Source organism: Anas acuta, chromosome 1 (assembly GCF_963932015.1).
Source record: "Anas acuta chromosome 1, bAnaAcu1.1, whole genome shotgun sequence".
Lineage (NCBI taxonomy): Eukaryota > Metazoa > Chordata > Aves > Anseriformes > Anatidae > Anas > Anas acuta.
Window position 1 is genome coordinate 178694188 of NC_088979.1, and position 22362 is coordinate 178716549.

Genomic DNA, 22362 nt, shown 5'->3' on the forward strand with positions numbered 1-22362 from the left:
GCAGTAATAATTTTTCTAAGACAGCTGACATGCATGAGACAGAAAAGAAAAATGGTTTTACTTCCTTCCTAAGCTGGAGCCTGACAACAAGCCTTTTTCCCCCCTTCTTTTTTTTTTTTTTTTTTCTGTTGAGAAGTTGCAGCTGTTTCGGCCTTTCTTATTGTGCTTGTTTTCAGAGTGTGACTGGGAACATGGGCTGAAAGTACAGCTGTTGGGTGCAAAGTGAATCAGGTATTTCACAGTGGTTATTTGATTAGAAAACAGCACACAGTCACACTGCCGTAGCTGTGGAATCAGATTTACAGCTGGTGTAAACCAGTCTTACTCCCCTCGAGTCAAAGAAACTACACTAAGGATACAACTCATAACTGGAAAAGACACGTTCATTACCGGCCAGTATTTTGGGGATATTTGAGTTTGTCACAAAAGAAAAATAAAAAATAAAAAAGTCCATGCTATATTGAGATTAAATATCTTCTATTTTGCTCAGTTCCAAGGTGAAGCTTTTCTTTCTTTGCCTGAAATTACCTCAGAGAGTGAGTTTTATGTGACGAAAAGTTCTTCAGGAAGGGGAAGTCTTTCTGATAGCTCTGAGCAGAGTGGGATACAGGAAAGTTTTATAAGATTTATTCCGAAAAGCTCACACTTGGTTTGGCCTTAACAATGGACAAGAGACCAATGCCTTTGATGTCTGCAGAGCCTGGCTTTCAGCATAACACTGTGTTTGGAAGCAGAGCCTTGCACATGCTCCCTATGCCTAAAGCTGGCCTCACTGCTCGTTGGTTACCTGCTTCAGGAAGAGAGGGATGAGAAACTTTTCCCTCTAAGCCTTACACATACTGCAGGTAACCACTCTTGTGGGGCAGCACCAGGCTATAAGCATGGTAAGGACCCCCTGCAGATGTCCCCTCACCTTTTTGGAGCAGTAGGATGTCCATCCTGTTGCTCCTGGAGGTAAGGAGAGGGTCTTCCGGTGCGTATACATACACCCTGAGATGCAGTCAGCCACACGCTGGCTGCAGTCCTGTCTGATCTGGCTGGATAAGAGCCAGCTCTAGCTGAGAAGCCAAGCATTAGCAAAACATGGTCACGCAATGTCATGTCTGAGCAGCTTCTGGACTGAATATGGCTTGGGGCACGAGAATCAAAGCATGATAGCATATATAGTCTTCGTTGGCACAGAGTGCATTGCGCACAACAAGCCGCTCACCCTCCTCAGGGCCTCCCTGCACACCCTGGCACAGAACAATAACAAACAGCAAGCTTTGTTCTAGGGACACGTTGCACCCCAGCAATTTTAACCAGATTTTTCAGCTAAGAAAGGAAGTACGGGGTTAGAATGAAGGTTTCAGGATGGATAGGGGCTAGTAAAAGCACACACTGATCCTTCTCCCAGTACCCTCCTGTGTCTGGTACATAGTGGCCCAGAGATTTCCTGAGCCAGAAAATGCACCTGTGTCTAGTGTTTAGTAGCCCTTAATAGTCCTTTAATTGTCCATAAAGGAATTCCTTTCCATTATGTTTTTTTTGTGTTTTTGTTGTTGTTGTTGTTGTTGTTGTTGTTGTTGTTGTTGTTTTGGTTTGGTTTGTTTTTTTTGCCCTCCACACTATGCTGTGATAATTACATCCAGAATTTCATCATGCTTTGAGTGATGAAGAGATTCCTTCACCTGCTGCCTCATCTTTTCGTTTGGTGCACCCCGTTCTGTATGATGAGGAACAGGGACTCAGCTCTCACAGATCAATTGTTTGGGAGATTTTCACATGCAGAACAGAAATCTGTTAGCTTTCCTATCCAAGTACAGAATATTTGACAGTCACAGTCATTTCCCGGGAATACTTATGATTAAAAACAATCAACAACAACACCAAACTATAATACATCTCGTTTCCCTGAAAAGAGAAAAATTAGCATGTGTCATAGCTGCTTTCATAGATTACATGCCAGGCAACACAATGCATGTTACAGAAATGAGTATAGACAAAAATAATCACATCTGCTTTTTATTTGTAACTGCACTCAGAGAGAGCTTGGAAAATCATGTCCCAGAACGCAACAAGAAGAGAGCTAGGCATTCAGCGTTGCTCTCCTCTTGCAAACAGCAAAATAGCAAGGCCTCGCTGCTTCGGGAATCAAGGCTCAAAGCCATGGTGCCCATTAGCAAAATGAGTTGACACAGAGCAAGGAAGTACAGAGCTTTGCTTTTTCTTTTTTTTTCAGCATAGTCATTCAGCTCCAGTTTGTATCACAGCACAGTGAAAGCTATTTCCACCTATGGACTGATCAAACTTCTTTTGTCATAGTTCCTTTCCCACTGGATAAATATGATTGTAACAAAACCCACTCACGCAAATGGCAAGCCATGTTGGAAGCAAGTTTGAGGAGGTCGCAAAATACATGAGCACAGACCTTAAACCTGGCAGTGTTGGGAGGAGGAAAGCATGGCGGGATATAAGCAGTCATTGCAAAATCTGTCCTACGCAGTGCCCACTCCCATCCTGCTGCTGTGGGCACTTGGCTTCCCAATACTGTGTGATGTGTTTAAATGCAAAACGTGCACACATGCATATGTAGGAATGTGAATTGTTGCAACCCTTCCCACTTCATAATTTTTTCAACTAGCAGAAATAAATCTGTGAGAAAAACTATGTAAATGATGTTTTCATACATATACTCAACTTTTAACAGTTTTATCATAGCAGCTCTTTCTGTGGTAAAGGAAGTATCCTGATGCTCCCCCCAAAACTATGAAATAGTGCATAATGCAAAATCCATAGAGCCAAATTAAAATTAACACCTGCTGCCAAATAACTGTTTTGAGAGCACACATGTTTTAATATTCAGTTCAAGTAGAGAAGCTTACACTCTTCAGAGCATTATACTCTGCATGGATTAGAGTGATATACAGCATCTAGAGAGCTACATATGTGCCCTCCGCAAGATTTTGCTGCATATCCCGAGGCATTTAAGGCGTTACACAATAAAGTTAACCCTGAGCCTATCTCTGCTGGGTAATGGCCTCCACCTGCCAGACATCTAGGGAAAAAATAACAATGTGATACTTAGATGGGATTGCTATAAGAAGGCCTCTCATTTTTGCAGAAGATATTTCACCGTACACTCAGTAACATATGTAATTCAATCCTGCTGACTAGCAGAACTGAGCATCAGAACATTTTTTAAAAGAAGCTGTTGTATGCACTTTTTCAACTCAAGTTATTACAGTCTTAATTTGCCATATTATCCTTAAATTAACCTAGATTTGAGGCTTCTCACTTACCATTAATACTAACCGATGGTAAAGTAAGTGTGTATAAATGAATTACTTTGATCTTTATCAACGTAAGTGATCACTGGCTTCCAGTATAAAAGATATATTAAATAATATATTAATTAATGAATTGTTGGCCCTTTATCAAAGTACTTTGAGCCACAGTGAAAGATTGCATACCTTTTTGTGTTTCTCTTAAACAGAGGGAAATAAATATTGTGTTTGATTTAAGAAGGATGTCTAGGGCTGTAGCTATGATTAGGAATGTGCTTCTTGGGAGGGTTATTTCAAAGAGCATGAGAACAGCTGCCTGGGTTCATCAAACCAAAGGTCCATCTAGCTCAGTCTTCTGTCTCCAGCCTCCTGACAAGTAGATGCCTAGGGAGCAGGGCAACATAGGCAATACCTTCTGCTTCAGGCATCCAACTATTTCTAGTTCTTCAGTTCTTGGGATTTCCTGAGCAACTGTGTTTTGTTTTTTCAGTTCTTTCCATGTACATTGCATTTACATCCTCTGGCAAGGAGTCACACATGTTCATCGCATAGTGACAGGAAGTCTTGCTCTTTTGTTTGTTTTGAACCTGCCTATTACTTTTGCTTTTTGATGGTATTTAGTACTTTTATTGGAAGACAGTAAATGGTCAACCACTAGCCACTCGCTCCATGTCACTTATGGTCCTGTATGCCTTTTCCATATCCCACCCACAAAGTCAGTGCTTCCACTAAGCCAGTCACTGCTTGTTTCAGCCTTTTGATTGCCTTTGTTACCCTTCCCTGAACCTTTTTCCCATTTTAACATATTATTTTTGTCATGAGGCAACCAGAACTGCACAGAGAATTCGAGCACTGGACAAGCTGTGAATTTGTATGCCATAAGGATCTTTTCTGATTTGTTGTCTAATCCTTTTCTATAATTCCTAACTTTGTTTTTGCACTGCTGCTGAACAATGAGATGATATTTTCCTGGAACTATCTATCATGTTATCACTTTACATTTATCTTCTTTGTCATATTTCACCTGCCATTTTATTGCCTTGACACACTGTCTTGTAAAGTCCTCTTGCCATCCTTCATAGTCTCTCCTCATCCTTATCACCTTGAATACTTTCAGATCTTCAGCAAACTTTGTCACTGGACTGCTCACCCACTTTTCAAACTCATTTATGGATACATTAAACAGTATGGATCCCAGCACAGGCCCTTGCAGAACACCTCTGGTGACTTATTATTGCAAGAGCTGCCCATTTACAGCCAGCATCTGTTTGTTCTCTTTCAGTCAATTATTTGTCTGCACAAGCCCTACCTCTCTCCTAACTGCTTGAGTGCAGGCACACAGATATACTTTCATTTCTTTTGTGTCCTGGAGAAATACTTGATAATCTCATTAAGATGTTTAAAAACAAAACAAAACAAAACAAAAAGAAACACCAGTACTTGGATAATCATAATCATGTTTCTAGTCTTTGTATAGATAAATCCTTCTGTAGCACTGAAATATTTCCATTGCAGAAGTAGCACATGTATGGTAGTGTGGGCAAAATACAGTGATGCCAAAAGGTACACACATACCAGCGCAGTCCCAAGCAATAAAAATCAGAGGTATCTGAGAACAACACTGGAGTCCTAAGTAGCCTCATATTCATGCTGTAGCAACTGTCTTAAAATTGCCTTTCTCTTCAGGATTATGTTGGATAAGGGTAAGATAGAATTTCAAGGACTAGGCTGATGCGTGCAGAAATGGCACAGTTATAGGGACCAGAAAGAGCATTTTTTGCATCTTGAGTCTGTTACTGCAATTCTGTAGGCTGGTGGATTAGTTCTAGGAAAACTGCAAACTTTTATTTCATAGTTCCAAATGAGTTAGGAAGTGTAATTTGAGCTCCCTGTATGTCATGAGGTCAAAGTCTGTCCACCTGGGCTTTGAGCAGGTGATTTGACTATCAGCCCCAGTACAATAAAGGTCGCTTGGTTTTTAACATACCACATAATTTTCCAAGACTATTGAGAGATGGGATCCAAATTTTCATGTATCATCTGAGGTTGCAACACAGATGTGTTTAAGGGGTTAACACTGTGGCTCAATCAGAAAGAATGCTTGGCAATAAGAGGAAGCCTGGATTAATGATAGAAAAGAATTCTTAGCATTTTATAGCAGTGGGTATCCGAGATGAGACATAGCTAATGATCAACTAAAAAGGTATTTGCAGCTGTGGTGCTACCTCTCCCCATAATGCCAACATTAATCAAGCTTTTCCATGCAGCTTTGCAGTCCATTCTATTTTTCATTGTCCTGAATAAAAAAACAGAGCTCATGCCCTAATACACTGAGTCAGACACCATACTTCTGTGTCACTGAAAATGATCAGACCTTATCGATTTCTAAAAGCTGTACTTTCTGTACTGTGAAACAAACTTATAACAAATTCTTTAACAAAGTCAGTTTCATTTTAAGGGGAAAAAAGCCTCTTGTAACCCCAAACTGTAAATATCTTTGAGATGTGAAACAGTTATCACCATGAATTTACTGCTCATATATTTTATTTAAGTCTTGAATTACAACAAAACATCAGCTGTAATTACAGCATCTCTAAGTCGAGTCTTGGAGTCAGCCCTCTTGCTGAAAGACCTTGGCAATGCAAAATGCCAGTGAAATCATGTAAGTCAATGTCCTGGCTGTTCTGGTGCTGCCTTAGGAGTCAGGAGAAAAGCTTCATTATAGGAAAAAATGAAACTTTTGACATACAAGTTATTTCCAAAATGGCTTCAATCTTTTTAAATAATGAACTCCATTGAATCTCAACTTCTCAACAAACGCTGATTATCTAAATTCCTTAAGTAAACTACACGTGATGCAGCTTTTGAAACATGAACATGATCTTCCCTTATGTAAACAATCGTCTGCCTTTGTTGCCTGATGCTATCGCACTGGGTGCACATCCTTCTGGATTGCAGGCCCGAGCCTATAAAATCTTGCTATCAAATATCCACCCCAATCTGCAGATGCTTTATGCCTGTGCTTAACAACCATGACTCATCCCATTAAAGTCAACAAAGTTACAGTAGTAAAGTTAAGCATGTGTTTGCAGGAATAAGACCAAATTCTCAGAAGTATTTAGGTAACTTAAGATGAAGAGAGATGACTAGTGGGGGAATTTCATACTGGTGTGACTAATCTTCCTAAGATCTTCTGAAATCAAGGGAGAAAGTGCTCTTGCAAAGGGGCTTCAGGACGGCTAAATTAGGCTCCTGTTTTGGAACATCTTCCAGAGAGCTTCCTGCTTTCCCTGTTGCTTAAGAGGTGCCAAGACTGTCCTGGACACCCAGCTCCCATAGAAATTAGCAGGAGTTAGACCTCACAGTGTCCAGCCTGATCTAGTGGGTGGCATCCCTGCCTGTGGCAGGGGGCTTGGAACTGGATGATCTTTAAGGTCCCTCCCAACCCAAGCCATTCTGTGATTCTATGATTCTATGATTTTGCCAAGCACTTGTCTGCAGTAACAACCATTTCAGCATCTCTGGGAATTGAGTTCTGACTGCTTGTGGTGGCTTCGTAGCCATGCTCACAGCAACAATCTGCCTGCCATAGTTTTGGACTCCAGCAGCCCCATATATACCATGACCAGACAGTAACAACACAGGCTACAGTGCACTGTTCAAGCTGAAGGACCAAGGTGAAAATAAATGGAAACATGTCAAAGGCCTGAAGTTTCCTCTAAATAGACATTGTAGATAAAATTCTTTTTTTTTTTTTTTTTCTCACGTACTCTTAAATCTACAAGGCTAAGTGACCCATCTTCACTTTTTATGGTTGATTTATAAATACTTGAAATTAAAGACCAAAAAGCAAGCAATGACTCCTTGGTATTTTAGTAAACATGATGCATTTTGAGGATCCTCCAAGAGCCATGATTTTGCTGTGTTAAATAAAGTGGATTTTATAGAGGTTTAATCAGATCATGATGGAACATTATGCAAAACATTATGCAATGTAATGCAAAGTAATTAATGCAAGCAGAAAAGTGGCAGGGATGTGAGACTGTTGAGCAGCATTTGTGTCACAAACTGCCTGCTGATTTTCTGAATTTCTGAATTTCTATCTTTCATAGATCGTGGTCTCCCGTTCAGAGCCCACAGCTCCACATGTCAGCTTTCAGCTGGACTCCCACCCCGTCTCTCCTCAGGTTGTTGTTGAGAACTCAGTAGCAGCAGATGGCTATACCCTGGTAGTGACAGGAAAAAAGGTGAGCAGTACATAATCTAATCATTCCTCACCCTGTGCAAACCTGCATACAGAGCAGTCACATTCATTAAGGACAACTATTCACACTGCTGCTTTATGTTTTGCATCCTCCCAGCCCTTCCATTCCCTTGGGAACACTGGAGGGGCAAGTTTCCTCCAAGACTTTTTTTTTCCCCACTAAACAAACCAACAGACTAAGATTGAGAAATGTTTAAATAATGTAAGAACTGTGATATAAACCAACAAAAGCCAGGAAATGCAAATTTAAAGCTGAAAGTCTGTCCTTAATTCAAGTGCTTGCAAAGAAAAACACACAATGGCTTAAGAAAAGAATGGTGTTCAGAATTTCCTGGTTTTTGTTGGTTTGTGTCATAACTTTATAACTTTTTAAGAGGGGTGTGTGTGCAAGTGTTATGTGGGTGTGTTTAAAATTGGAGATGCTGTTCTTGGTAAGGTTTGAAGATTATTTTATCAAGCAGTTTACAAAGGGTTAATAAAAGATGAAGAGTTATCGTAAATACACTATTGTCATTATTATTATAACTAGGATGTGCATTGTCAGGTGGATTTAGAACATCATCGCATTAGCAGATAATATTACAGATAATCCTAAACCTTAATCATAAACAATAATTTGACCTCTTGAGTTCTATAAGAATTTAAAGAAATTAATCAGCCATTACTAAAGATGGTTATTAATCATTTACTAGAAGCTAAGAGATATTTACAAGAGTAATCTTCAAAGAAAATGTCCCAAAAATGTTTAAGAAAGGTACTGAAGTATAAATTATAGAGTGATGTAATTAAATGATAGTGTTAATACTTTGATCAAAGATAACTTCTGATATTTAGAGTGACTATTATCATACCTATTTTTGATATTTTGAAAATTATCATAAATTTTAATTCATGTTTTTGATATAGGTTAGGTTTTTTTATGGTATGTGTTAAACACCAAGTACTTGGTCAGTCGTGTGCCCAGTGTGTCACAGAAATTAATGTAGCCTAACCAAAGTTGAAATAGCCATCATGCCTATTTTTATAAACATATGAACTAAGACATACTGAGACACACTGTTTTTTCCAAGAATTGCTACAGAACTGGGAGGAGCACACTGCTGTTTTCTTTTTCCATCAGCAAAAAAATGCTATCTTGCTGTAAACACCAGATGCTGGTAGTAACTGTATATAACATTAAGATGCCTTTAGGGTTTCTCCCAAGTGAATTTAAAATCATGTCACTTAAATTACTTATAAGATCCTATAATTACCGAGCTAAAGAGAAGCCGAACCACGACTTGCACAGCTGAAATCTGAGTAGTGCCACAGCGTGCTGCATAAATTGAGACTCTCCTCGCCAGTAAGTGTGTACATTCAAAGGCTCTGTGCACCATCTCTTTCCATCAACAGATAACCAAGGTGCCCCTGAATGGACCAGGCTGCCACCATTTCCAGTCCTGCAGCCAGTGCCTGCTGGCGCCTGCCTTCATGCAGTGCGGCTGGTGCGGCGAGCGCTGCCTGAGGTCTCCAGAGTGTGCTGGAGGGACCTGGACCCAGGAGACCTGCTTGCCGAGAGTCTACGAGGTAAAATACATGCTTCTGGTATTCACATCTGCATCATTTCAGACACATGGCATCCAGGGGACCGTACCGGTGGTTGGGGTGGTGTGTGGGGTGAAGGGCAGCCTGCCCACCACCCCTCAGAAACCCTGAGCTGGCAGAGCCCTCCAGGCAGAGCAGCACCCACCATGTGGTCTGTGGTACGGCCACTGCTGCTTTGACACTGCATTGTGAGCCAAAAAGGTTGGATGAGTCTTTAGGATAAACATATAGGAAGAGATGCCCTCAGATGCCCTGTTGGTGAGCATGAGAAGCAAACAGATGAGTTCCCATGCTCGTTCCACTTCTTATTTTTATGCACTTATGGCAAATGAAGCGCCTGCTCTCTCTCACAACGGAGGTGGCAGCTGGAGGGGAGCAAGCCAGCAGCTTCACCCTGGCAGAGGGGACAGCCAGAGGCTGCTCTCCGTGGGCTCCTGTGAAGAGCATACAGGGACAACGCCGCACAGATGAGCACAGAGCCCTGCTGGCTTGCCCCTGTTTTCATTTAGCTATGGTTGGTGTGAGATTTGCACGGGCAGACTGTACGTTTAACCACATCGTTTGAGTGAGGTGCGACACGGCTGTGAAGGCCAAGGCTCAGGGAGCAGCAGATGGACTGGTACGCTGAGGGAGGAACAAGCGGAGAGCCTTCTGGTAGCACTTGCACCTACTTACTTTTAACACATTTAAACTATACTGTATGGCCAAAAAGTACATTTTCCTCTGGGTATACAGCTTGCAAACAGAAATGAAACTTTGACATGCTAAACTCTCAGGGAGAAAGGGAAGCAATAGTTCTTCCTTAGCAAATAGTGTTTTCTTTCAACTGGGCAGATGATTTCATGGACAACAGCTTTTTTACGAGTAGCCAGGCAAAACTGCTATAAAAGCTTGGATTCGCTAGTAATCTAGCAACATGTTTACAGGGGTGGTATTTGTCATGTTTCAGATACAAAATTTAGGGCTAAATCAGAAATAATTCAGTGAACAGACAATGAAGCACTCTAAGAATCATACCCAAAATGGATGGAGAGATGTGTGTGTGTGTGAGCATGCGTGTAAGTGTGTTTGCCTTGCCTTCAGTTACCATTTACCTTTGGGTGAAGGAGATATAAAAAAGCTGCTATTCCAAATGTGAATCATTTATTTTCACTTTACACAAGAACTCAGCCATTTCAGAAAAGCTGCGGTAGATGATCAAATTGTCCTTTCTGTCCACAACTTTTAAGAGACTATGAATCACTGATACAAAGGCATGCACTGGGGATTAGTCCTGGCCCATTTTTATATACCTCTGCAGAACCAAACTGCTCGCACCTGCCCTGCATAGCTTGTTTTGTCTTTCCTAGAGCTCAGGCATAAGCAGCAACCCTTAACGTTTTTTCTCAGCAAAAATTTCCAACAGCTGCTGTGGCTTGCCATGCATCCAAAAAGATTTCAAAGGTTCAGAACTGCCTCATTTCTGGCTTTCAGAGGTGCTGAGCTCACACAGCCCTCTCTGGTTTCAACCCGGAGTGCATGCAGTCGGCAGCTTTAAGAAGCAAGCACCTGGAGCCTATGCAGAGACGCACAGACCAAGAGGTGCGTCCCCAGAGCCACCTCTCGAGTCCCTCTGGAGTTGCTGGGAGGACTCATCCGATGGATCGAGCCATTGATGTGGGCAGCAGGAGCAGGCATGGGGTTGGCCATGTGCTGCCCTTCCCCACAGACAGCTCAAGCCCTGCCCACTCAGCACAAGTCCAGTCTGCCCCTGTAATGAACATGGATCTGTGGCACTGATGTGTCTTGAAAGGAATCTTGAATTACTGTATGCCCACATCGGTGGAAGTTGCTTCTAGAAGGCTTGGAAAGAAAAAAAAATGCAGCTGAGTTACTCAAATCCCTTTGGATTGCTAGCTGTTAAGACAGATTTCATGCTCTGCTGGACCATGACATTTAACATTATTACTGAAAAAAAATATAAAACAGATTATTCATCATCTTCTGATCTGTCTTTAAACCCATATGCATAAAATATGAGAAACAAGCTTGTTTTGTTCCTAACAAATGGAGGATGACCTGCTTTGCGTAGTATTTGAAATTCTGTCCTACTCCCCTTAATATTTTGCAGATTTCAGAGAGACAGACTGCTTAGGATAGGTCATATGAGCATTTTAACCTGAGGGTAACACAGAGGGTCTGATCCAAAGGATGCTAGTAAAGTCTTCAAAAGTTTTCCCATGTTATTACACAGACCAGTGCACAGTGGAAAAAAAAAAAAAAAAGATGAAATATTCCTCTCAAGAGGAATGTCCGAGGGGAAGCACAAGGTTCTCCCATTGGTCCTGCTGACCCTTCAGGTCTCTGCCGTGTTTTAAGCACTTTTCCTTGGATCCATTGTGCAGTGGGGAGCAGCTCTGCATCCCAGCCTGGCTCAGCCCCAAACACAGCTGGGCACCGTACCCCACGGACCTGCCTCCACCTGCTGCCCCTGCTAGCACTGGAGCGCGTTTTGTCAGCCCAAACTGAAGGAACGCTGAGGGACTCGGAGGAGTCGTTCTGGGTATAACTCCGTAATGAAACAAATTGCAGGCATCTGCATACAGAGTTCGGGTCACGTTGAGAGGTGAACTGCATAAAAGGAAAAATAAACTGGTCTCCCTTTGGATTCTTTGTTGTGGTTAAAAACCTGGGGTGGTTTGTTGTTGTTTTTAAAGTGAGTCATTTTAGTTAGCTTTTATCTCAGAAGTATCAAGAACATCAAGCCCTCCTGCTGCCTGTTTAGATTGGAGTTTCTGCTGGAAATTTCAAATGTGGCCTGTACATGTTCTTGCCTCTTAATTAAAATGAAAGAGGTGTTGAAACTTTAATAAATAGATATTTTCTTCTAACAATTTATAAGGTATGTGAGTGGATATTAGCATAATGGCTGTTAACATAAACAAAAGAAAAACACAATCTTTAACATTTTTAGAAAAAGCCTTCTCCCCCATAACCCAAAGCCCAGGAAGCAGCAGGGACATGCAGAATTTCAGGCCTCACAGCAGGACTTACTCCAGGTTGTCAGTGGGATTTCCTGGCCAGAGAGAATTTTCAACAATTTTCAAGTCCTGAATTTCATAGCATTTATAAATGATTTGGGCTTTGCTTATTTTCTGTTACTACCTGCACAATGCAAGTGTGAAGACGATGCCTCCAAATGCCTCAGTTCAAAGTCCAGGAGGTTCACTGCTCATTCCTATAATCTCTCCCAAGGAAAAGTCTTGGAAACCACTCTTGACATGCAGTAGTTTCAACATACAAAACAAATTAAGTAAAAATAAAGGAGTGCATAAAAACACTTTAGGGGAATTTTTTGAGAGCTCAAATACAAAAGTACAGGTTTAGGGGTGGGTTGTTTTTTGTATTTGCTTTTAGTTTTTGCTCTACTTTGAAGTCATACCTCCTAAATTTGCTAGTAGAGCACAGTAAATACTTTCATTTTCCCTTAGTTAAGGCACATGGGCTGCTACCGCAAGTCTCTTTTGGCAGGTAAGATCACTCAAAAGCAGCTAAGTGCCTTAGTTTTTGATTCTGTATGGCTTTGTGAAGCCTGGTTTTAACCCCCTTATTTTGCTAACTTAATGGATTACATTTCAGTCTCCTCAAATGCCAGAAGTCTATGCATTATTGCACAAAACATGAGACATCCTGTACCCCCACAGAGCAATTTTAGTTTTGTAATTCCAAAAATAGATAGTGTGCTGAGATATTAAGTGGAGTGGAAAAATATTATCTGAAGTCAATCCAGATTCTGAAGAGGAAAAAAAAAAAAAAAAAAAGAAAGAAAGAAGGGAAACTTAAATTTGGGAATGGCACAGGCTCCACAGGATGCTCCCCACACTGAGCTACAGCATTCGTCGACAGAGGTCTGTGTGAGCGTCACTCCTTTTTTATAGGACTTGTGCAAAAGCACTGTTCCTGCATAGGTTCCCTCTCCTGTGCTCACTGAGAGCTGATCCAAACCTCATTAAAGTAGAAAAGATTCCTACTGACTTCAGTGCATTTTAGATCAGACTCTTTGTCTGCTTTCTAATGGGGGCAGTAAATTTCCCCATATAGAATATATGGTTTAATTCTTTTGAAGTATTCTTCAGCTGCCTTTCTATCTACAATAGTTCATTTGTGAGAGTCTAGAAGTATAGCTACAAGAGAGTTGAAAAGAAATGTGCTGTCTTACTGGATTTCCAGATGAAATAATAGCCAAGTATCTCTCAAACACTTTCTTTTCAGCTTGAAAATGAAGTCAGGTCCTTTGAAAGCCACAGCTGTATTACATTTTAGGGGCAAAATTGCTATTACTAAAGCCTGAAGTCTAAGACGTTCAGGCACTATGGCCGTAAGTATAAATTCAGTCTTTTTTCTCTGTTGTTTGTCCAGTAGTACTGATACATTTGCAAAATTATGCAGTATTGTTAAAAGTCCCCATAAACCCTAAACCAATGTCTTTTTTATTCTTTTACTGGCAGTACTGACCAGCACTTTTACTGAGTTTCTGCAAGACCTCTATAGTGTTCCTACATTTTTCCCACCATTGTTATATTTTACAGGACAATTTACAATATACAGAAGAAAAAAAAAAAAAAGAAAAAGAAAAAAAAAAAAAGCATTTCCTTTGTAGATTGTCTCTATGTTGCTGAGAGGTAGTTTATTTTTAACTCGGAATTAGAGGTGACCAAATGTAAGAGATTTAAGGGAAGAATAGCAGAAGTCACGTTAACTTTATCACAGCCAATGCAATATCGGATTTTGGTGTCTTTGAAGCTACTTCGCTCTGAACCTGACTTTCATCAAGCTAACAAAAAATGGTCATTTGGGGACTCTTTTGTGTTCAGCATTCAGCTTCTAACAAAATAAGTACATTGTATGTTTAACATGCCAGAAATAAGATGTGAAAGACAAGAACGGCAGGATTTAAAAGACTGTTACAATGCACAGCTTGTTCAGTGCCCCTAAACACTATCCTTCAAAGCTTTCTAGTATAGGTTTTGTTATTTATTGCTACTGTCAGAGAAAGCTCATAATGTGACAAATGAAAGGTGAAGAACAATTAAGATGAATGGTAGGACATAGTCTGCCAGAAGAAATGCTTTTCTAAAATTATTCCTTTGCACATTCTTTAACTCCATTTGAAGTTCGAGAAAACCTGATGTAAGTAACGAAATGTTTTTTAACAGATTCTCCCGAGCAGCGCTCCCTTAGAAGGCGGGACAAAGCTGACACTGTGTGGATGGGACTTTGGATTCAGCAAAAATAATAGATTTGAATTAAAAAATACAGTAGTCCATATTGGAGGACAAATTTGTGCTCTGGAAGCAAAATCTAGCAACAAAAACAAGTAAGAAACCTAAAATATGAAGTTTCCTTTATAGAAATGTTCTTTATGTGGTATAGATTATGCAATGATACAAACATTCAGTCAAAAAGTATCATCCTTCAATTCTGAAGTTTCAACAGAAAATTTAGGTGTTAAAGAATCCCCTGATTTGATAAGTTCCCCATGAAAACAGTGCTCCAAAAGAGAGCCAGTATGTCTAGTTACTGCCGATAGCTCTTGCAGCAGCTTGTTCTGGTTTGCCTGCAAAATGCTCTTCAACACTTGTGAGACCCAGCAAAAATGAAACTATTCAAAAGTATGAAAAGGTGGCAGGTTCCTTCGGCCAGGATCCTGTAGGGCTCAGGTACGTCACCTCCATCTTCCTGATCTGTGAGGATGTGCGGGCTGGAAAGGAATGTGAGAAGATGCAAGTATTTGGTCATCAAGAGGCTCGTGACCCTCTGCAGCACCTCTCCTCCTCCTCAGGAATGTGTATTCAAGACAGTGGAATAATTGCTTAAATTCAAGACGGAGGTTATTCTGGTTGTTATCTCAGAGAAATAGTAAGTTCAATGAATATCCTCTCTCAATTCAGAGCATTCAGCTGTGTCCTAACAAAGCTGTGTGCAAAGCTTTGGCTTCCCTATCCACGTTTATAGCAGCAGAGAGGTCATCCTCCAGCAGTCTTGAGCTCTCTCCTAACTGCTGCTCTAAACAGTCTCAATGCAAACTAAATATTATAAGGAGAATAGCACATATACAAGACACTGTAAATGTAATGTAGTTCATTGGCATATACTGCTAAAAAAGTTCAAATTTTGGTAATATTTAAATTTAGACAGCAAATCAGTATGGGAAGCATTTTTCCTAATCCTGTGTCTGCCAAAATCTAACACTAAAGGAAAACTCCAAAACTCAAATCAGCCATTGAATAGGAGGTATTAGTTTTCTCCAGCATGCTTTTTTCAGAAACCCATTTCATATACTAAAATCAGTTTCTCTGGCTATGGTTAAACACCATAATTCTTTTAGCTGTATTTTTTGTTGTTGGTTTTGTTTAGTTTTGGTTAGTTGGTTGATTGTTTTTTTCTGAAAAGATCCTGACACACATAGATAGATGAATTGTTCAGTATGGATCCTGGATTATTATGAGTTTGATGTGGTTCAATTTTAATACAAAATGATCGAGCCAGGAAAAAAAAAAAAAAAGTAACCCCATTTTTTTCTTTGCTTTCCAAAGGCTGGAATGCACAGTTCCTGCTGCAAAAAATGCAAGTTTTAATATATCCAGTAGTGTTTCTGTTGGACATGGAAAAACATTATTCAATACATTTTCTTACGTGGTAAGTGCTATAATTAAAAACTTTACTGTCTAATTAGCTTCAATCTGAACTGCAAGAAGACTCCTTATGAGTCCTTTCCAGTATGGCAATTCTATATTACTGTTTGCTTTATTATTACTTACTGTTTGCTTTATTATTACTTCTTGGAAGTGCTAAGAAATGTATGAAGATCCTTCCTCTTCACATTTTGAAAATATGGAAACATAATTTAACAGTCCTCTCTTCTTGTTTTTACTCCCCTCAGAATCCTATCATAACAAGTATCTCTCCCACCTATGGCCCCAAATCTGGAGGAACATTGCTAACAGTAGCTGGCAAATACCTAAACAGTGGAAAATCCAGAAAGATTTTTGTTGGTGAGAAACCATGCATCTTGAAAAGGTAATGTGTTTACAAAGAAGTGATGGCTTTAATATTGAAATGTCTTGATTAAAATGTTTTGGAATACAAAACACTGCTCTCCTCTCCTAACACTACATATCACAGTATAGAGACTGCACTAAGTATTCAGTTCGGGACTAGGTCCTGAATTTAGGATGTCTAGATTCTTCCTAGAAAGGACTACGGTTCCCTGGAAGATTTGTTTATTCTGTAATGCCTAATTACCCTCATTAAAACATTGCACTGAGAAACAGTAAATCAGCTTCTAAGAGACTGGAAATTACCCATTTTTTATCATTTTTGACGTTCCAACTCCCACATGCTCAGCCCCCTCCTCTACAGCCAGAGCTACTGTTTGTGCACAGCTCTGCACCCAGTGTACATCCCATGAGCATGGGGTGCAGGTTGCCATTTCTTCTTGGCCAATATGAGACCTATGTAGAACTGTGTATCCTATGCATCAGAGCAGGTATTTCTGTGCTACTGTCTGCTTCCTAACTGAGGATAGCATCAGTTTGGGACACTTCCTGGTACATATCAAGTAGTTTTGAGGACTAAACCAGAATTTCGGTATGGCTCTGAACTGGATCCAGTAGGAGCTCAGTCAAGAATCTTCAACATGCTATGTGTGGAAATGCCTTGAATCTTATCAGAATATAAAGGTTAAATAATAAACACAGATTCTCTGCAATGGGCTGTCAAGTATTCTGAATTCAATAGCCATTCTGCCATGATGCAAATCCTACTTTGTCCTCTTGTTGGGTACTGCAGGGTGCCTCCCATTGGAGTGAACAGAATTGTCACTTTCACAGCCGAGGGCAGAATCAGGCCCACCATGTTCCAGAAACAGGGTGTCCTGCAATTTGTCTAAATTTTGGGTCTCTCCTAATGATTATGGAATGTCATAGTGGTGAAACATCACACTTGCAGAGGATGCAGAGAAGCAGCAGCCTATTAGTTAACGTCAGACTTAAAGTCAGGAGAGATGAATTTTATTCCTTGCTGCTAAATGATTTATTGTATGTTCTTGATCAAATCAGCCAAGTCTCCTGACTAAATCAACAAAGGGATTTAGGTATGCAAGACTGATATTTAATCACTACCAAGATGTTCAGCTGCTACTTAATACTTTAGGATGGGATTTATTGACATCATCTCAGCTGGTCAGCTAATGGACAAATATATGAACCTTTGGGGAATGATTCATCTGATCCATTTGAGACACCTAACTGTGGGGATGCGATGACTGCCAGCTCGGAGTCAGACATCTGCTTCAGTCAGGGGGACCTCTAGGTATCAAACCTTCCCTGGGGCTTACCCAGTAAGCATCCCCAGCTCCCCCCTTCTCACTAGCAAAATTGTCTGGAGACATCTATGCAGATGTTGAGTACTTTTTCAGGATACGTGTTTCTCTACCTGAACTGACTATGATGTTTGCTCTTGGGAGTGTTACCCAGTTCTGAGCATAGCTAGAACAAGTTGGGCTTTTTTCCTTTAAAAGACGGTGAAACTTTTATATACTTGTGGATGAACCACTAACCCCTAAGCACACGGTGAACACAGCCTTCCTGGAAAGCTTTAGGAGTGGCAGCAAATGCCCCTCTTGTCTGATTTGGAAACAGTCGCTCACATCCTTTGAGAATGGCCTCACCTGAAAGGCTCCTGGATATGGGTTGGTCCAAATCACTGAAACCAGCCACTGGAATTACATTTGCTTCTCCAGTCAGTTGTTACCCTTGTCTCTGATGTGTCCTGCTCCCTGTGGCCACAATCCATGTGCTCCAAGCCCCAGGATCCTTCATCCCTCTGCTGCTCACTCGCCCTGTGAGCTCAGCATAGGAGAAGGACTTCCAGGAGAAGTGAGAGAAACAGGGAAAGGCAAATATCCCTGAGACTCTGCTGCTGTGCTGTATCTAGCCAGCCCTTCATGAAATTTCACCCTTTCCTCTCTTCTTCTTATCCTCTCCTGCCTGTCCCTCAGCAGTGTCTGGAGCCAGCGTGCACCCAGTGCAGCACACCTCTGTAAAGACAGTGTATACCCTGCCAGCCCTTTTTGCTGAGATTTTTTTTTTAAGACAGAGTAAAGCCTGTGGATTGGAAGGAGAAAGACATAACCTCTCAGTTACAGCAGAACAAGTCATTCTCCTTAAACCTGGAACACGCTCTCATTTTCCAGGCTGGAAGCTGCCTTTGCACAGTGCAGGGTTTGACATGGCTGTCACGGGCACTGGGGAAATGCCTTCCACCAGGCAAGGTGTGAGTCAGTCAAACTGAGGTGAATATGGAACCTAAGAAGTGTTGCTCTTGTTTCTACACCACACCTTGCTTATTTTCTGCAATGTGATCATCCAATGCGGTAATCAATGACTTTTTTTTTTCAAATGTGGATCGTTAGGTGGGTTTGCTGCTTAATAATGATAATGTTTTAAACAGCATCTGTGTTTTACAGTGCTGACAAGCAAGCACTTTTCTATCCTTCCAGCATATCAGCAAGCACCGTGGAGTGCTACACTCCAGCACAACGAATCCCCCAGGACTACCGCGTGAGGGTGGGGATCGACGAAGCTAGCCGAGACGCGAAAGGTCATTTCACCTACAGAGAAGACCCCGTTGTTTTAAACATTCATCCAGCCAAATCTTTTCTTAGGTGAGCAAAAGTTTCTCTTAGAAATAAGAGAAGTAATGAATGAAAGAAGAATGGCTGCGCTGTGCAGCAATCTATCAAAAGAAATTGCATTTTTATCTCTATCTGCCATGCCAATTGCTTCTATTATGGTGCAGTTGCAGAGGGCAGATCATTTCCTTTCAGAGGTGAAGGAGAAGGGGGAAGGGCACCTCTGTTCTTTATGTGATTTAACTCCTAGCTGCTGCCGACTGTACCTGTGATGTCCTGCTGAGATACCTACTACACAGCTAAGTGGGTCTCCTACACTGTGTCTGGACATTACACTGATTAGTGAGAAAAATCATTTAATGTGACAAGTCAGCAGTGCTCAGGAGAGCAAATGGATTTTAAAATAGTCTAAATCCAGCAATACATAAATATTATGAATATATATGTATGATAGTATGTGTGTGTTTTTAAGTGACATATTTATGGTCTCAGTAGCTTTAATCCAAGCCATCTGCCTTTGCCAAAAAAATGTCAGCAGTAAAAAAGACACTTTTTTCAGCACCACTGAAAGCAACAAGTAAGTTAGAAAATATTAAATGCACTCTCTTTTAAATGCACACACATTTGTTTTATATCCTGGCATACCACAGTATTTAAAATTAATTTTCTTTTCCTGTATATGGTTAGTTGTTATAACAAGTGTAAATTTTGTTTCACAGAAAAATAATCTTACTGCTTAGAGCTATGCATTTGCATCACCCTGTATATCCCTAATTTTGGTTTTATGTTGTCATTTACTCTAAAATATAATTTGTAATTAAGTTTATCATAGCAGATGTATCATTATCCTACTTATCTTTTTTTTTTCTTCTTCTTCTTTAATTTTCCCTAGTGGTGGAAGTACAATCACAGCTCAGGGAATCAACTTGAACTCAGTGTGCTTTCCTCAGATGGTGATTACTGTACCTAAACTGGGAATGAACTTCTCTGTGGTGAGTCAGTCTTGGAGAAGACAATCTGTTATCTTGTCATCTTCATGTTGTGAATGGCAAATAATTTTCAGTTGAAACACTTCAATTTTTGCCTTGAAACTTCAGGCTTCCACCAATTTTTTGATGTTTTCTTCAAAAAACATTTCAGTGGAAACATAGTTTTGCGTAGGCACAACTCAACAATAAATTGGAAATTAGAGGGGGAGGAGAACAACAGTTTCTAACAAAATTGGTGCAAATAAATTAGGCTTTCACAGTACCCAATAACAAGATTTTTATATCACAATTTAAATTCAATGATTAAGCACAAAGCAATGCAATACAGATATGCCAGATTCACTTCCTATTCAGACATAGCAAGTTCAGGTGTTACTGTGATAGGGAGGAAATGTATTGAAATGGTGACTGTGAATATAAAAGGAAAAATGGAACAAACATCAAATAAATATGAAAATTAAATATGTAAAATCAAGAGTAAGCATTGTTTTCAAAAAAATGCTGATTGACAAATTACCTGTTGGGGTAAATGTTTCCTAACTTGCCGAAATTCAGTAACTAAATATTAAGAAAGGTTTGGGCATCTGCAATTGGGAACCTCTTCGTGAAGATAAATTCAAAACCGGCTTTTGTTACCTGAGTTAATATTGTGCAGTATCTTAAATAAGGTGATCAGATATGGTCATGTGATGTACTTTAATTTTTATAAGGCAAAGATGACATTTATTGGCTACTTGGACTGGAACTGTTTCCTGTAACCTTTTGCCTACACATTCGTCTTTTGTCTCTGACATTTTCTCATCCTGTATGGTCTGTTTAGCCTAATTGAAGCTAAATTGACCTACACGCTTTATGACATGCTACACTACTGTTCATATTCTTAGCTTGCTTCTAATGATCATCATACAATATTTCCTGTACTGAATTCTAAGTATTAGACCTAGGTTTGCTCAAAGCATTTTAAATGGTATGTTAGCAAATTTGCAGTCTTTTATAGTTTCAAGGTCACAATATTCTTCATGATCCTGATTTGTATAATATTATGAGTGTCAAGACCTGAATTTGAGCTGGATGTAATCATGGCTTGTAATTTAATGGGTACAGATTTTAATCTGAAAATTAGTGTCCCTGCAAAGAAACGCAGTGTTCAGTGTTACCAGAAAGACACGTTAGCTATGAGTTGGGAAATAAAATATTTTGGTGAAATCAACCAAACTCAGAATTTCATAGATTTTCAGCATTGTGAGTACAATTATTTCTAAGTGCAAAAGATTTACAAAATAAAAGATCATTGCTGAAATCATCTCTTTAGATTTTGCTTTGATATTGCTTTGCATGGATATGAGCTTTCTTTTTAATTTACCTGTTTTCTCTATTCTCTGTTCTGGGAGAATATGCAAAATTGCTACTCTTCAGCACTTGATTCCGCACATCTTGCTTGTCAGATTCCCAATCAATGAGAGTAGATAGTATTTGGAACTCACTGGAGTTCCTACTCTGACTTAGGTATTTTTTTATATATCTATTGATAAAATTCTCACTCTAACAATGTATTCTTCAAAATCCATGAAGACTGTGTTTGGAGACTCTTAGGATTAGTACAGATTTGAAGGCATCTAATGTAAAGAAGTATATCAATTGTCTTAAAAGTAACTGGGAAGTCTAGACAATGAATGCTGTAGAGTTTCTTCTTTTCTTCAATTATTGAGAGCACACTTTCCTTTGAGTACTGGTTTCTTCCCATCCTGCCATTTAACTTGCTACTGAAAAAAAACAACAGGGATGTAGATAGTCAGAATTATGTCCCTTATTCTTTTTCTTTCATACCTTGCAGTGTCCATGATATTTGCCAACATACAAGAAGAGGCAGGTCTCAGCCTCCTTTTGCATGAGAGTATCTGTCCCCTACCACTGTTTATCTCTTTACATAACTCTTAAAATCTGCCCCAGAATAAAAGAAGCTGTGAATGTGGTCATTCCCCCTGTATTAAGGGATGGACTATAACCTCAAACAAATTGTAATCAAGAGTGTATTATGCTTTGACAGTGCCCAAGTATTTTGCTCTGTTGAAATTAAAGGCCTCTAGCACTCAGTGGCTTCCCTCTGTGGCAGCCCAGCTCTGCTTGTCATTTGTTCTGCCACCAGTCTTTACCTCAAGCCTATCTCTCAAGGAAATATATTTGTTCTCAGGGAGAAGGAGAAGATTTAAAAGTAACAAAACCAGGTTGCACTATGCAAGTGAGGAAATTGCTGGTGAAGGATGCCTAATGCTGTAACCTGTCTCATTCTGTGTGGGAGGTTCTGAACCCTGTGCAAAAAAACAAACTTTCTTACAGTCATTACAAAAACAAATAATGATGAGGGACTCTTTCCAGCAGGGATTTAGAGCAATGCAATAAGCAGCTATCATGTTAACAAATGAGAAAACAGGTTGTGGTCCTGAATAGACCAAACCCAGACAAACAGTGCAATACAAAACAAAATGATCAAGAAGTCCTTTAGCTGAGGTTAAATTACCATTTTGTTTCCTTATTTTGAGAGAGGAGAGTTAACTGAGTCATTTTTTTTAATTGTTCTTTTAGCCC

At 40.0% G+C, this 22362-nt stretch overlaps 1 protein-coding gene across 4 annotated transcripts in view; it reads left to right on the plus strand.

Annotated features, from left to right (window-relative positions):
• Window positions 1-22362, plus strand: part of MET (MET proto-oncogene, receptor tyrosine kinase) — a 135146-nt gene that overhangs the window by 82069 nt on the left and 30715 nt on the right. For all 4 annotated transcript variants that reach the window (XM_068669532.1, XM_068669530.1, XM_068669531.1 and 1 more), the window contains 7 exons: window positions 7379-7513; window positions 8923-9096; window positions 14310-14470; window positions 15690-15792; window positions 16037-16173; window positions 18656-18820; window positions 19680-19779. In XM_068669532.1, the coding sequence (XP_068525633.1) occupies window positions 7379-7513; window positions 8923-9096; window positions 14310-14470; window positions 15690-15792; window positions 16037-16173; window positions 18656-18820; window positions 19680-19779 (975 nt within the window). The remainder of the gene's footprint in view (window positions 1-7378; window positions 7514-8922; window positions 9097-14309; window positions 14471-15689; window positions 15793-16036; window positions 16174-18655; window positions 18821-19679; window positions 19780-22362) is intronic.